This window comes from Nilaparvata lugens, chromosome 2, assembly GCF_014356525.2.
Source record: "Nilaparvata lugens isolate BPH chromosome 2, ASM1435652v1, whole genome shotgun sequence".
NCBI lineage: Eukaryota > Metazoa > Arthropoda > Insecta > Hemiptera > Delphacidae > Nilaparvata > Nilaparvata lugens.
In genome coordinates, this window is record NC_052505.1 from 5,025,281 (window position 1) to 5,041,486 (window position 16,206).

General features: G+C 34.3%; 1 protein-coding gene across 3 annotated transcripts in view; it reads left to right on the plus strand.

Moving 5' to 3' along the window:
- LOC111056688 (G1/S-specific cyclin-E1) overlaps nt 1-16,206 on the plus strand; it is a 65,837-nt gene that overhangs the window by 32,013 nt on the left and 17,618 nt on the right. The window contains exons 1-3 of one of the 3 annotated variants that reach the window (XM_039420389.1): nt 6,601-6,881; nt 11,219-11,273; nt 13,966-14,032. In XM_039420389.1, coding sequence (XP_039276323.1) covers nt 11,260-11,273; nt 13,966-14,032 — 81 coding nt within the window. In that variant the 5' untranslated portion in view covers nt 6,601-6,881; nt 11,219-11,259. Of the gene's footprint in view, nt 1-6,600; nt 6,882-7,366; nt 7,505-11,218; nt 11,274-13,965; nt 14,033-16,206 lie in introns of those variants that run through there. The other 2 variants (XM_039420391.1, XM_039420390.1) reach the window with 2 other exon arrangements.

Here is a 16,206-nt window from a genome sequence, read left to right on the forward strand (position 1 = left end):
TATGACAGTCGTAAGGCCCATTGACGGCTCAAATTATATATTCAGGCGGTGGGACCTTCCCGCAAGGGACTCCCCACCAACAAAAGCCATACGAATTTACTTTTTTTTATAATGGTTGAAAGTAAAATTTGGAAAGTTATGCAGAAATATTGTCGTTTAAATTTGCCGTATGATTTTCATGTACCATCAAGGCATATTTAGCCCATTCACAAGTAGTAGATTCATGAATGAAGCTCAGGTGCTTATATCTTGTATTGCACCTTTAATAAGTTGAAAAAAAATCATAATTTAAAAAGTTATGTAGGAATGTTTTCTTTCAAATTGACCATTACGATCATTGTCAATTCGATTTCATTCGAATTGTTTCAACAATTCGATTTCGACTAGTCCATTCACAAGTATTTCGATGAGTAAAGTTCAGGGGCCTAAACCTGAATTTTGTATCACACATACAATTAAATATATTGAAAGTAAAATTAAGAATTTGAAAAGATATGCAGGAATGTTCAGTCCCTACAAATTGGCCGAATGATGAGTAGACTGGGTCAACAACATGAAAGCGAGTTTGGGGTTCTCGTCCGGTTTTAGCAGAGAGTATACAATACTCTATATATGTAGATACTAGAGTATATAGATACTTCAGAGTATATAGATACTATCTGGTTTTGAGCAGGCAGAGCCTAGTGAAGGGCAACGAACCTATGTTGTGTTATTATTTGAGGAGGGACTCAGAGCGGAATTCCTTCCTTTCCCGCGAAGTCAGCTGGTGAGAGCGGGAGATGGGTCGCTCAGTATGAGTTGCTAGGTGCTTTCGCGCTATTATAGGTTGCAGTGTTTTCCCGCTGACACTATCGATCTATCGTTTATCGATAATAATGTAATTGAACAAATTTCGAAAAAGAATTGTATTTGAATGTATATTTTACTTTAATTGACCGAACGTAGTGAGGTCTATGTTTTAACTCGGATTTTCACATTTCCAATAGTCTTGAGGTAGTTTTGACAAGAAAAATTTTGACTGAAGTGCACCAAGTTCTGTACCTAGCAGCTAGGTAGGCCTACTGTTGAAAAAGCTTAAAAAACTTACAGTCTGTACTAGGGTTTTGATGTTGGGGAATCATTGTGCAGAATAATTGACCGGACGTAGTGAGGTCTATGTTCCAACTCGATTTGCTTTTGTCTGTCTGTATGTAACGCGATTACGGCCAAACGCGTTGATAGAATTCGGTGAGATTTGGCAGGAATATTCCTTTTTCAACTGCGCGTCGATGTATACATAAGGTTTTTTTGAAATTTTACATTTTAAGGATAATATGAAAAGAAAAGGAATTCCTCCATACTCTGATATCACTTTTTGTGTAGTTGAGAAGTTGATATTGTGGTAATTATTCATATTGAATGAAAAAGACTAAGAAATTGTCAAAAAACCACTGATTTAATCAGATTTAGTCACTGATTTAGATTTAAATCAGTGGTTTTTTGACAATTTCTTAGTCTTTTTCATTCACTCTGATATCTCTATACATATATCATCTACTTTGAAGATAGGATCAATCAGACTATAGAATTATTCATAATCAATTAACTGACAAGTGAATACATTACACAGATGTCTGGCCCTGTCTATTTCTATAAGTTAGGGTTTCAATATTTTTTATGCGTGCCCATCAGTATCAATATTCTCACATTTGAAAAACAAATTTAATAGGTGATTGAAAATAAAATAAAAAATGATCAAATGAACTGAATAATGCCGAAGAAATTATAATATCCTTGATTGAAAAAAAAATAATTTAAAAATAGTTGAGAAATATTTTTATCTGATGGAAAGATTATCACGGAACTGAATAAATCATCATATGGGATGTAAATTCAAACGTGAATTGATTAACATAAGTGAGTTTTTGATCTTGGAGAAAACAAATAACATTTTTAGAGTAAATTATGATTCAAATGAATCAACTAGAACAGGTGACATCAGATACTTGTGGATGAGAAAACTGCGTGAGGTCTACTGTTAACAGAACTACTAGTCTAATGTCTGCTATTGGATTAGGGGAGGGTCCATAAAGTTTGTAGTCTATGCCTTAGACTTTAGACCAGTTATAGAACTGGTCAAAGGTGTATGCAATGCACCTTTCCCGCTGTCACAATCGATCTATCGATTATCGATTTATGTAAAGGACTAATTTTCGAATAAAAGTTGCATTTCAACCGTAGGTACTGTATTATTATTGTATCTAATGCCTGCTTTCAGATTAGGGCCCTTATCTTTTATCTATAATTGACCGAGCGAAGTGAGGTCCAAGATTCAAGTCGATGGTTTGGCATTTCTCTTAATGTTTAAATGTCTATATGTTGCGCATTTACGGCGAAACGCGGTAATAGATTTTCATGAAATTTGACAGGTATGTTCCTGTTTTAATTGCGCGTCGACGTATACACAAGGCTTTTGGAAGTTTTGCATTTCAAGGATAATATAAAAGGAAAAATTAGCCTCCTTCATACGCCAATATTGGAGTGAAAATCAGACTATAGAATTATTCATCATAAACAGCTGACAAGTGATTACACAGATGTGTGGAGAAGCCAGTCTATTGCTGTATTTCCATAAGGTCTATAGTTTCAATCAGGTACTTGTGGATGAGAATACTGCGTGAGATCTACTGTTCACAGAACTACTAGTATAATAAAGGAAATAATATTGGCTTATACACGTATCACCAAATCAAATCTATTCATTGCCACAGATACACACTTTACAATTTGTATCGACCACGTCAATATTACAAACTATATTAGAGATCATACATCACATGAGCAATTACCTAAAAATCCAAATAGACTCCACGTTAATAATTGAAATATTTTTATTAAAATAAATGTAATTCTTTGTTTAAAAACCCTGAGCGTCAAACCTCGAATATTTGGTGGTAAATGGTTATAAAACTTTATTAAAAAGGCCTTAAACTCATATGGCTTTATTTGTAAGAGCAGTACTCATTCGTAGATTCGATTTATTCCCTCAGTAAACGTACGGGATTCTTACGAATGACGCATCATCACGTCTGAACTACTCAACCGATTAACTTGAAATTTTGCATATAGATTCTTAATTTACCGAGGATGGTTATTGGCAAATTCTACATTCTTCAAGATTTCAGTAGGTCAAGTTTTCAGTTCGTCAGTTTGCGAAGCACGGGTTACCTGCTAGTGCTCCACAAATGAAACGTTTAAACTGATATTGGTCAGCTCTTCGTTTACACCCTAAATGAAACACGTTATAATGAATGCGACCATATTTCTATCTTATCTTGGAATAACGGTAACCGTAGATGGTGCTATTGGCCCTGAGGCTAGGCGTACATCAGTTAGTCAAGACAAAACATGTTTAGTCACAATACTTCACATTGTTGATTATGACGCAAATCACACTAATTAGTCATTGCAATTAGACATGTCTTCATGAGCAACTATGTGAAGTATTGTGACTAAACGTGACTAGTTTTGTCTTGACTAACCGGTGTATGTCCAGCCTAAAGCTGGATTTGTGCACAAAGGTGACTTTGAAAATATAATTCCCACGAGTTCTAATTGGATTATTTGCAATCAGCCCGGCCGATGAGGGAGTATGAATAATCCTTTTATAATCTATGGTACTTATTTCTCTGTTCACTGTCACTGGTTTGTGCGAATCCAGCTTTACGGTAGATTATTATTCAGCTTTTAACTGATACACAACACATAAAGATCATAAGTAAAATGATGAGTAGGCTTAGAGCATGAATGTACGGCATTACAGTAGAAAAAATCTGGTGTGGTACACTCACACAACTTTCCTTGCTCATTGAACTGTAAGCCTCATTCTTAGACGAGAATAATTTAGGGGAATAACATAATGACGATTGGCGGCAAAATATTTGCAACTACGATCAGACTACTTCAAATGTGTATATATAATTGTTTTCAGAGTACTTTTTCCTTTGTGTAAATTGTGAAATTCGATGATTTTTTTTCAAAAGTCGTCAAAAGAGCTGTTCTACAGATGAAATATTTAGACTATGACTGTGTTCTTTTTATAAACTGCTCTACCTACCTACCTCATGCACTAGAAGGAGGTTACAACGTCCATTTCTCAAGGATGTGGTGGACCCCCCATTAGTTTTCCAGGGAAAAGATTCATGCCAGTTGATAGAGCTGATAAATTACTATACAGGGTATGAATTTGAAAAAAAATCGGTCAAGTAATTTTTGAGAAAATCGTAAAAAACATGGTTTTTTAGTAATTATCTGCCATTTTTCTCAAGAATATTACGGAGCTCCTGCAATTTTCCCAAAAATGAGACTCATGTCAGTTGATAGGGCTTATGAATAAGCTATTTATGGTATAAATTTGAAGAAAATCGTTGAAGCCGTTTTCGAGAAAACCGTGAAAAACATGGGTTTTTAGTCATTATCCGCCATTTTTCTCAAGAATATTACAGAGCTCCTGGAATTTTCCCAGAAATGAGACTCATGTCAGTTGATAGGGCTTATAAATAGCTATCCATGGTATAAATTTGAAGAAAATCGTTAGAGCCGTTTTCGAGAAAAACGTGAAAAACATGGTTTTTTAGTAAATATCCGCCATTTCTTCCGCCATCTTGAATAGAATTTTATTGAATTTCTTATTGTCGGATCCTTATGGTATAAGGACCTTGAGTTTAGAATTTCAAGTCAATCGGTTAATTAGGAATGGAGTTATCATGTTCACAGACATACACACATACACACACACACACACACACACACACACACATACACACACACAGACCAACACCCAAAAATCATGTTTTTGGACTCAGGGACCTTGAAACGTATAGAAATTAAGAAATTGGGGTACCTTAATTTTTTTTGGAAAGCAATACTTTCCTTACCTATGTTAATAGGGCAAGGAAAGTAATTATACTCTGGATATTGAGTTGCTCTATCTCTTTGTTATAAACCTTAACATACAACCATACAAAAAACGCCAAAATTGATAATGACACATTATTCAATTTAAAAGAAATTTATTGACTTGTGGGAATCAATTTCAAATTAGACATTCATTAAGGAAATATATCCTTTTTGGTATTAGAAAAAACGACTATCAGTCAGATATTTTACAATAAATTAATTAATCACTCACTGTGACAACGAGATCTTTCGGCAGGTCCGCCATCTTCTTGGTTGTACTCATAGACAAGTAGAAGGAAAGGATGGCAATTTTTAGTGTGCTGTTGGTGTCTATTGGATTAGTGTCTGTTGGGTTTATTGTGGCTGAGAAGGTAATCAAAGAGGATGTAGGATTTGAAGTTGGTTTGTTCGTTTAATATACATTGTCTTTGATTACCTTCTCAGCCACAACAAACCCAATAGACACCAACATCACCAACAGACACTAATCCAATAGACACCAACAGCACACTAAAAATTGCCATCCTATCCTTTACTTGTCTATGAGTACAACCAAGAAGATGGCGGACCTGCCGAAAAATTTCGTTGTCACACTGAGTGATTAATTCATTTATTGTAAAATATCTGACTGCTAGTCGTTTTTTATAATAGCAAAAAGTGATTTAATAATAAGCAGTTCGTGATGGAAAACAACATTGAAGAAATATATCCATTGAATCATTGTTAAACTCTGAAGTGTGGCTTAATGAAGGCACTACGTGGGGTTTTGTCGACCTAGTTGACTCCTGATTCATTTGATAAGAATTCTTTTCAATTGATAAACAAAAAATATATTATTGATAACATAATCACATTAGTTTATTTTTGTGAATAATGTAGGTCTAAGTACAAGCATAGAGAAAGGATAAGCGTAAGCTATTTTTTGGTCTCTGGTACAAGTCTGTAATTTTAGACCAGGCATTCTTTTTAGCTCTGGTCGATTTGAGTTAGGAGAGGTAATCTGTATAATATTTAATTTTTTTATTCATTCAATTTGTACAAGCACCTCTGATACTTTGATAGAGAATACCTTTCTCAAATATTATGAACCAAATTAGTTTACATTTGTGAATAATGTAGGTCTTTTTCTGTAATTCTAAACTTTGCTTTGGTCGGTTCAAGTGGGAGATGAATTGAAGGTATAATTACAGATAGATGAAAGGCTTTACATTGTAACTCTAATGGCGGGTAGGCTGAAATAAGTTTAGGTCCACATTTCAATAAAATTTCAAATTTTATATTTTAACTTTGCAACAAAATAATGGGAGATAGTAGATGAAAAAGACTTCCAATCTTGATTAAAGTTTAGAAATAGGCTATAGGTACCTACTGAATTATTAACCAATAAATAGATGAATAAAAATACTCGATAAAACTTGATAAACAATAGCCTATTATTAGAATATGCTGTGAACAATTTCCATCTTATATGTCGAAATATTCATGAAATTGTTTAACATTATTTTAAAATGTTTGTCAAGCTTTATTTTCCAAGCTTTGAAAAGACGCAATAATTTGAAAATGCCGCCTCAGATTCGGGATCAGCTGTTCGAGCCAATCTGACCAATAGAAAACGAGAAAGTCCAAAACATTTCCCCTCCATTTGCCGCGTTCAACCGCTCAGGATGGAAGTTCTTTCACAAAGCCAGATGCATTTCTGTTTCTACCTTCGTTCCCACAAGTTCTTGGATAAGTGACTGGAATTTTATCTTGATACATTTTCTGGATTACTTTAATTGATTGATTTGAATCAATGTGGTGCTCTAATTAGTGTCTGGTGTGCAAAAGTGGAATATTTTATTATAAACCGTAACTAAATTCGTGTGAAATGATGCGACTCTGACTTGGATACTATCGTACTTTACAGACTGGCTACATCCTGCCTTTCATCGAATAAAATTCAAGTAAGCTATCATATCTAATTATAATCACAATTATCTCAAACTAATAATCTTGGTTTATTACAATCATAAAAAATTATTCGAAATTGGTCCAGTTACTAAGTGATTTTCAAGTTGTTAGAAGCAGACATTTTGAGTAAAAGCTAGGATCATTTTGAACAGACTTTTCATGGTTTATTACTTAATTTTATCTTATAATTTTGTTTTCTTATGAAAATTAGTGAATTTAATTACACATTTACTTAACTAAAATTTGCATTTTTCCATTTTATATACTTTGGTTACGTGTCTCGATTGATGTTACAGAAAATTTGGCGGGCTTACTGGTTCGTTGCACTTCAGTGAATAAGCCTTTATTTAGTTTCTAAAAGTGTAATAAATTGTTTTAGAAGTCCAGTTTGAAAAGCAAATATAATAAATTTCAAGTTTATTAAAATTTTTGACAAAATTTCAATAATAGTTGGATTACACGTAGACCAGTTTCTGGAATTCAGGCGGGAGTCCTGCATGGTGACGCCACAGTTTTGCACTTTAGAATTCACTCTTCTCTAATATTTATTTTCACTTTGAAGTTATTAAGTGAGTTGATTTCTATCAAATAATTATTCATCTGCATTTCAAAAAAGGTAAATTTCTATAAAAGTAATTTATTTGCAATTTTATTAGCGCCAAACAACAACTCTTCAAGTTGAGAGGTTAGGAGGGAACACAAGATTGCTTCTTTATTTTTTAATAATATTTCCACTAACCTTACTGAAATCTTATGTTTAATTTCTATTTAATGCAAATTAAAGTTTTGTTCAAGTAATTATAATTAGAATTATAAATCATATGAAGTTGTTTGGTTTTGTGATCTGGTCTTTTGGCTCATGCGAGCTAAGCTTGAATCTAGTTTTCATTTTTATTTCTTGTGGGTAGTTTTCTTTTTCTAAGATATTACTTGTGCTTCCATTTATTTATATGCTGTTATTATTTAGCTTGATATACAACTGACTAATTACAAGTTAGCATTTTCTTCTTGAAGAATTCTTGAAGAGGTTCAATACGGTGGTTCTCCTCTGAGTAACATGATGTGCAGAAAACTGTATCATAATGCTTTTCTAATTAATACCTTATTATAATTTCAAATTACAGTTCTAGTTTTCAAGATTATTAGTATATTAATGAATTAATTATTGTAGTTGGTGAAAGTTGAATTGTTGAACCAAGTAAGTTTTAACTTGATTAGTAATTCAGTTTTGTTGCTAAAATTAATTTCTTCAATCCCAAGTTCCTCAAAGCTCTATGGATTTTTCTTCTAATAAACACTTTATTAATCTTTATAGTTGAGCTAAGTTATATTTATTAGCTTCCAGAGTTTTTACTCCTTGTGACTCATGCGAATATGATGTGTCTAAGTAGGCCTAATAGAACAATAAATCTAGTAATGTATCATTATTTCAAGTTCGATCTATAACATTAAGAGCTCCATGGTATACTGTATTTAAACACTCAATACCAGTATTTGTCTTAGAGTACTTACCTATGTAAGATTTTCATGGTTAGGTTTGCTAAGGAAGGTTATGTTTTTCCAACTCACCCACATGAGTGACTTAGGGCACAGTGACAGTTAAAACTAAATTTAATTTTAAACTGGATTAAATCCGTATCAAGTCTTGTTTGTTTTAATGTGGTTCATTTTGAGTTTAAGCCACCAGCTGATTAAATTCAGTTTAAGCTTTGACTGTGCAAACGACCCTTAGTCACATGCCCACCAAGGTTTATAGGATAGGTACAGTAATGCCACCTTTTAAGCAATTTCGTTCAATTCATTGCTCATTACACTAAGGACACACGATTTTTGTGTCTGTTCCACTAGGGACACCAGATTTTGGTGCTCTGTTGTTCACTGTTTAATCTAAAGCCCGTATTCAGGACACCATGTATGGACACAGATAATAGCATCAGTATAAATTATTTCTTAAAATTTTTATAAATTTGTATTATGTTTTGTGAATAAAAAGCTATTTGCTTTGATTTGAGTATGTATAACTTAAAGTGTTTATCAGATCCAGCGGTGTCTAAGCTATCATATTGGTGTCCAAACCTGTTATCCTGAATACGGGCTTTAGATTTCATAATCCAAGTACAAGAACTGTTGTTTCACAAGGGACACTAGCCCGGACTCCGCTGGGACACCATTGGTGTAGCAATGGTGTATCAACTTGTTTTACACACTGATGCTTATATTGGTGTCCTGAATAGGGCTTTAGATGTAATAATGTTAGTACAACTGGTGTATTTTTTTTTTGTTTCTTTTTTTTATTTTTTATTTTTTTTTTGTTTTTTTTTTACAAAGGCGACTTTCTAGAAGTATTTTAAGCCTAGGTGATGATGATGATGATGGGATGAATGATAATGCAATGAAGGTAGAGTTATGAATGAATAAAAATGATGGGTTATGCTATCCACTTGAATTGATTTGAGTCCACTTTTCAGTACAGAAGTAAATAAACTAGAAATTTTGAATTTGATTTGATTAAAAACCGAATATGATAGAAGGATTACATTCAATAAACTCTCAGAACTTGAAAATATTGAGTTATTAAGAAAAATTTTGAACCAGAAATAAAACACAGACTAATTCACTCAGACTAATTGGTATCACTATGGACACCAGCCCAGACACCGACGGTGTACCTTATACCTTCTTCATCCATTACCCACAATTGTAGGATCGATGGCGTCATGTCATGAATAAAAAGAAATAACAAAACTCAACTTGTTCGGACTCCGCTGTTACATCAATGGTGTCCCAACCTACTTGACTGATTTTATGTGTCCTACACTGATACTATTATTGATTTCCAAACCTGTTGTCCTGAATACAGACTTGAAATGTTATCATGTAAGTAAAAATGTTGTTTCACAAGGGACACCGGGCGGACTCCGCTGAGATTCCATTGGTGTATCAACAACAATTGGTGTCCCAGTTTGTTTTATCAATTGTGTTCAATTTGCTCTACACACTGATACCATAGGTGTTCGAGCCTGATGTCCTGATACGGGAGTATAACTGTTGTGTCACAAGGGACACTGGGTGGACTCCGCTGAGATTTCATTGGTGTATCAACAACAATTGGTGTCCCACATTGTTTTATCAATTGTGTCCCAATTCGCTCTACACACTGATACCATAGGTGTTCGAGCCTGATGTCCTGATACGCGAGTATAACTGTTGTGTCACAAGGGACACTGGGTGGACTCCGCTGAGATTCCATTGGTGTATCAACAACAATTGTTGTCCCAGATTGTTTTATAAATTGTGTTCAATTTGCTCTACACACTGATACCATAGGTGTTTGAGCCTGATGTCCTGATACGGGAGTACAACCGTTGTTTCACAAGGGACACCGGGCGGACTCCGCTGAGATTCCATTGGTGTATCAACAACAATTGTTGTCCCAGATTGTTTTATAAATTGTGTTCAATTTGCTCTACACACTGATACTATTGGTGTTTGAGCCTGGTGTCCTGATACGGGAGTACAACTGTTGGCTCACAAGGGACACCGGGTGGACTTCGCTGAGATTTCATTGGTGTATCAACAACAATTGGTGTCCCAGCTTGTTTTATCAATTGTGTCCCAATTCGCTCTACACACTGATACCATTGGGGTTCGAGCCTGATGTCCTGATACGGGAGTATAACTGTTGTGTCACAAGGGACACTGGGTGCTGAGATTTCATTGGTGTATCAACAACAATTGGTGTCCCACATTGTTTGATCAATTGTGTACCAATTTGCTCTACACACTGATACTATTGGTGTTCGAGCCTGATGTCCTGATGTAATACAAGCCTTAGATTTACGGTAGGCCAAACTTAGTAGTTCCAGAAGCTTTGTTAGGTTAATTTGTTTTGGATGGGCACGTTAATCGTCGGTCCCGGCTGCCTAATAACAATCATTAGATCATGTCAGAGGCTCTAAATTTATCAGGTGCGACCTGAAAACTCACACCAGACCTAAGCCAGCCAGTCACTCGATATTGATATTATTTAGGTTGATTTGTATTATTTTTATTGCAAGATTACTTATTTTTATTTTCATTCATTCATAACTCTACCTTCATTGTATTATCATTCATCCCATCATCATCACCTAGGCTTAAAATACTTCTAGAAAGTCGCCTTTGTAAAATAATAAATAAATAACTAACCCAACTTCGAGCTATGAAATATTAGGCTACTAAATAGCACAACTAAGTCTATGAATGAATAACAAAACAGCAGGTCCTATTCATTCCTCACATTCAATTTAGATTGCAAAATAGATTCCTCATTGAATTCTTTCTTTTCCAGATTCTCAATTCGAGAGATCTTCAGTTTTCACTGAGTGAAGGATGTTCAAGGAAAGGTAAGTGATTAATTTATGTTTCATAATTTATTACTAAAATAATATCAAAGTACACATTGGAGACATCATATAGGAAGAAATCAGTGTCAGGTGAAAGGTCAATTATCTTGACTCTTGGTTTCATCTTGAAATTCATATGATAAACTGCAGAGTCGCTGTCGAACAACATCGCAGTTTGGAGTCATTGCTGCTATATCTGCAGCTTAAAATTCTTAGCAGTATACAATGTTTTTAACTAAGGTTACAGACATTGCATGAAATTTATCTTGATATGAAAATGCACTGTGCTTTTTTGTCATTACGGAAAAAAATCAATCACCGTTGAATATGTCTAGATCTTCATCACAAGTAATTCTTTTTGTTCGCGACTTTTCGCTCTCTTTTACAAATATTTTACAGTCTTTGATCCAGACAAACATGAGTTTCTTTTTATTTCTCAATTCCTTGGCCTTCCCGAACGAACGCTTGAAGAATGGTGAAAGATGTTCGTTGATATAAACCTGATTGCATATAATAAACTGCAGAGTTGCAGTCAAACAACATTTCAGTTTGAAGTTATTGTTTATTTTATAGCAAGATTCATAGCAGTATACCATGTCCTTAACTGAGGCTACAGATATTTGGATGAAATTTATGGGTTGTACCACTTGTCATTCTGTTATAGAAATATTCTCTATAGAAAGTTGTCCAAAAATGTGTGAGATTTTTCACACACCAACCAACATCCAACCTGGATCAACTACTTTTTTTGTATCAGCTAATAATACTGCACCTTTTCAGCATAGTGTTGAGTCAAAATAAAAGTTGTTACTGGGTCCAATGAAAACATACTTATAACATATATGCCCGGTTGCACAACAGCCGGTTAAATTTTAACTGTGATTAGTTTCACGAGAACCAATCAGAGAAGGCGTTTTTGAAAAGACGGACTCTATGATTGGTTCTCGTGGAATTAATCACGGTTAACATTTTAACCGGCTGTTGTGCAACCGGCACTAAGCCCCACAACTAGAATTATCACGACCTATATCATAATTATCATGAACGGGACATAACTATGATATGAGTCATAATCATGACGTAAAAATCTGGTGTGGCGCACTCACACAACTTTCCTTGCCGTTATGAAAATTGATCACCTGACGCTAGTGTTCCCGCGCATCTCAAGTCTACTACTATTCAAAGATCTGAGCCAGCTGGTGACAGGACAATAACGCTGGAAACACACGAGGTCTGCTATCTCTTCATAGTGAATGATTTAATAGAATCAACAGTTGTCAACAGTTTTCAATTGAAATAATCACATTTTCTCGAATTTCGAGCTTATTTTTAAATTTTAGGTGAAAATGTTACTGAACATCAATTGTAGAGATTTTCATGCTCAATCTTTTTCACTTATTTTTTTTGTTTAAATTGTATCTGAAGCCTGATAATTGGGAATCTAAAATCAAACTTTGCATAGATGGGGCGGAGCTCCTGAAATTTTTACAGATATGGGACTTATGGCATTTGATAGAGCTAATCAATGACTAATTTAGGTATGAATTTGATCAAAATTGTTGGAGCCGTTTTTGAGAAAATCGCGAAAAACCCTGTTTTTGACAACATTTTCGCCATCTTAGCCGCCATCTTTGATTGAATTTGATCGAAATTGTTCGCGTCGGATCCTTATATTGTAAGGTCCTTAAGTTCCAAATTTTAAGTCAATCCGTCGATTGGGAGATGAAATATCGTGTACACAGACGCACATACACACACACACACATACAGACCAATACCCAAAAACCACTTTTTTGGACTCAGGGGAACTTGAAACGTATAGAAATTTACAAATTGGGGTATCTTAATTTTTTCGGAAAGCGGAAAATTGTCGGTGTCTATGATATGTTTATGTAGCTTTAATACATATATGATTCTAGTTGTGGGGCCTGTTGTTATAAGTAGGTATAGGTGCAACCTAGCATTAGATACTTGTGCTCACATAAAGTAACCAATGATTACCCTGTAGCAAATATATAGCCCAATCAAAGATAGATCAATCATTAAATTTTTCACCTTATCCATTATTCATTTATTTATTTAGTAATGCAAAATTATTACACTTATATGAAAAAGCACAACAGGCTAATGCCCATAACTGTCCCTTTTCAAATTTATACTACAGTCCTAATCAAAATCTAAGGTACTATCACTTATTTAAATTACAATTTACACTTCAAAAAACAAACAAGCCTTCAATTGAAAACTGATATAATTAATAACTAAATCTCCATTATCAAGGAGATAGTGTATCAGTTGGTTAAGAGTTCCTTCCAATGAGATATCTATTGGAAAGATTAGCTATCAAGTTAAAAGTAAATTAATATCAGTCTCCAGAATGGTTTTTCGCAGAAATAAAATGCACCAAGTCCAATTTTTCCAAACTTTGATTTATCATTAGTTTTTAATTAATTATTTAAACTATGAATGTTTAATAATTAGGTATCAAACAAATGAAGAATATTCAATTTCTTGTAGTATGAAATTATTTTGTGAAAAATCACTACAATGAAATCATAATTGATGTTAGAAATTAGAAATTGATTTTCTGAAAAATTTACTTTTATGGACTTAGTGGATTTTCCTTGTATGCCCACGATATATACTAAAATCATCATAAATTGTGATTGAACAATTTCAAAATGTTTTTCAGTGGCCAGTCGTCGTCGAGACAAAATGCAAAGAGGAAACGGAGGTCGTCAGAAAACTCGCCTATTCTGGTAATTATTATCTTTATTTGCAATTCAGAAATATATGTCTGGAACCATTGTAGTCAGTTTCATTCTCCTCATTACAGAAGCTCAGTTTAGCGACGATCCTCATGCTACATTACTTTACTAAAGATTATTTAATTATAGCATAGAAAAAAGATATCCCATGGAATTAGGACGTTCCAAATTTCACTGTTAACTTAAGCCGATAGTCCAAGTTTACTTGACTATCAATCCAAAATTACTTGATTATAGCACAGAGAAAAGATACCCCATGGAATAGGCCGTTCCAAGTTTCACTGTTAACTCAAGCCGATAGTCCAAGTATTCCTTTTTCGTAAAGCTATGTGACACTGGTAGTCTCTTATACTGTGTTGTTCTTACATTCTCACCCGGCCAAAACAGTAATAATGGACAGTAATCGGCGGCTTAGTTAATAAAAACCTTGTGAGAGTGTAAACGGCACAGAATGGATAACTACCGGCTCATATATCCTCACGAAAAAGAACTACTAGGACTATCGTTTATGTTCCAAATTTCACTGTTAACTCAAACCTATAGTCCAAGTATTCCTTTTTCGTAAAGCTATGTGACACTGTAGTCTCATACTGTGTTGTTCTTACAGTCTCACCCGGCCAAAACAGTAATAATCGACAGTAATCGTCGTTGATAAAAACCGTGTGAGAGTGTAAACGGCACAGAATGTATAACTACCGGCTCATATAGCTTCACGAAAAAGAACTACTAGGACGATCGTTTATGTTCCAAATTTCAAGCCGATTTTTGTCAACTCGAGCCGATTACTGTCGACTACTGTCTATTATTACTGTTTTGGCCGGGTGAGAGTGTCAGAACGGCTCAGTATGGAAGACTACCGGCGTCACATAGCTTCACGAAAAAGAACTACTAGGACTATCGGCTTGATTTGATAGTGAAATTTGGAACATAAACGACCTATACCATGGGATATCTTCTTATACTATCTTTTCTTTATGATCACTGTGAATTACATAGGCAGAGTTGGACTCTATATAGTATTTCAGTATAACTATTATTGCTTATTGAATATTCAATACCTTCAATGACCGCTACAATACATTCAAAAAATCTTGTGAAAAGTTATGCTGCTCAACTGATGAATGAATTATTATTTTTGAGCTTTACTAACTGTCCTTTTTTCAAATGTTCCTTCTTTCTTTGTATAATTATTATATATATCTTTCATCCTATACCCCTTTACTAACTTTCCAGAATCTAACCCAAATGTCGTTCTCTTCTAATCTTATTAGTTATACTAAACCGTGAATATTTAATGAAGTGCGATATTGTTTTCTTTTTTGTATGTTAATTGTAAAGTTATACTATCAAAAATTTCATTGAGGCTCGTACTGGAGTTTGTCTGTGAGCTGTGTGAGCCTTTCTCATGGAATAAATAAATGAATATTTTTCCAATTCATAACATTACAGTGAATAATTTCACGGATTTGATTCCTTAAGGTGTGTACATATATACGCGCCTCCAACACGCTCCGCGCAAGCTTTGCCATCGCTCCACCCTCGCTCCGATCATGAACGTTACGGGAGATGTTAGCTCTTCTCGCGTTCCACTCTTGCTCCCCGGTCGATCATCAATCGATCTGCTCGAGTGACGTTCGATTGCGGAACAGCGAAAGTCTGTACGCACCTTGATGATTTTCAATATTGATATAGAAATCATATAAATAATTCTTATTCAAATGCCAGTCATCTTTCACGCTGAAATTTATTGAATTCTGAAGGTGGTTGGATCTAACAAAAAATTTTTTAGATTACTGGAATTCAGATTTTTTAATTTGATGTAGTATTAGGCTATTTTTCTGTCAAAGAACTGTTAAGGCTGTGCAAAGGCTAAAAATAAACATTCTACTCGTGATATTTTTCCAAGTTTTTCGATTTGTATATCATCAAGCTATCAAAATGAAAAAGTTTTCTCAGGAAAACATTTTTTCCGATCATTACTTTATGAGATATGAGCGAATGATGTTTGAATTTTTGGGACAGAACATTTCAAATTCGGAACGATTTATAAATCCATGAGATTTAGAGGATGGATTCTTCATGGTATTGTTGATCTAGTAAAACAAAAATTTTCTGAAAATATCAATTTTTGGTAAAGTTATTCAATTTACCGAAAATAACTCAAC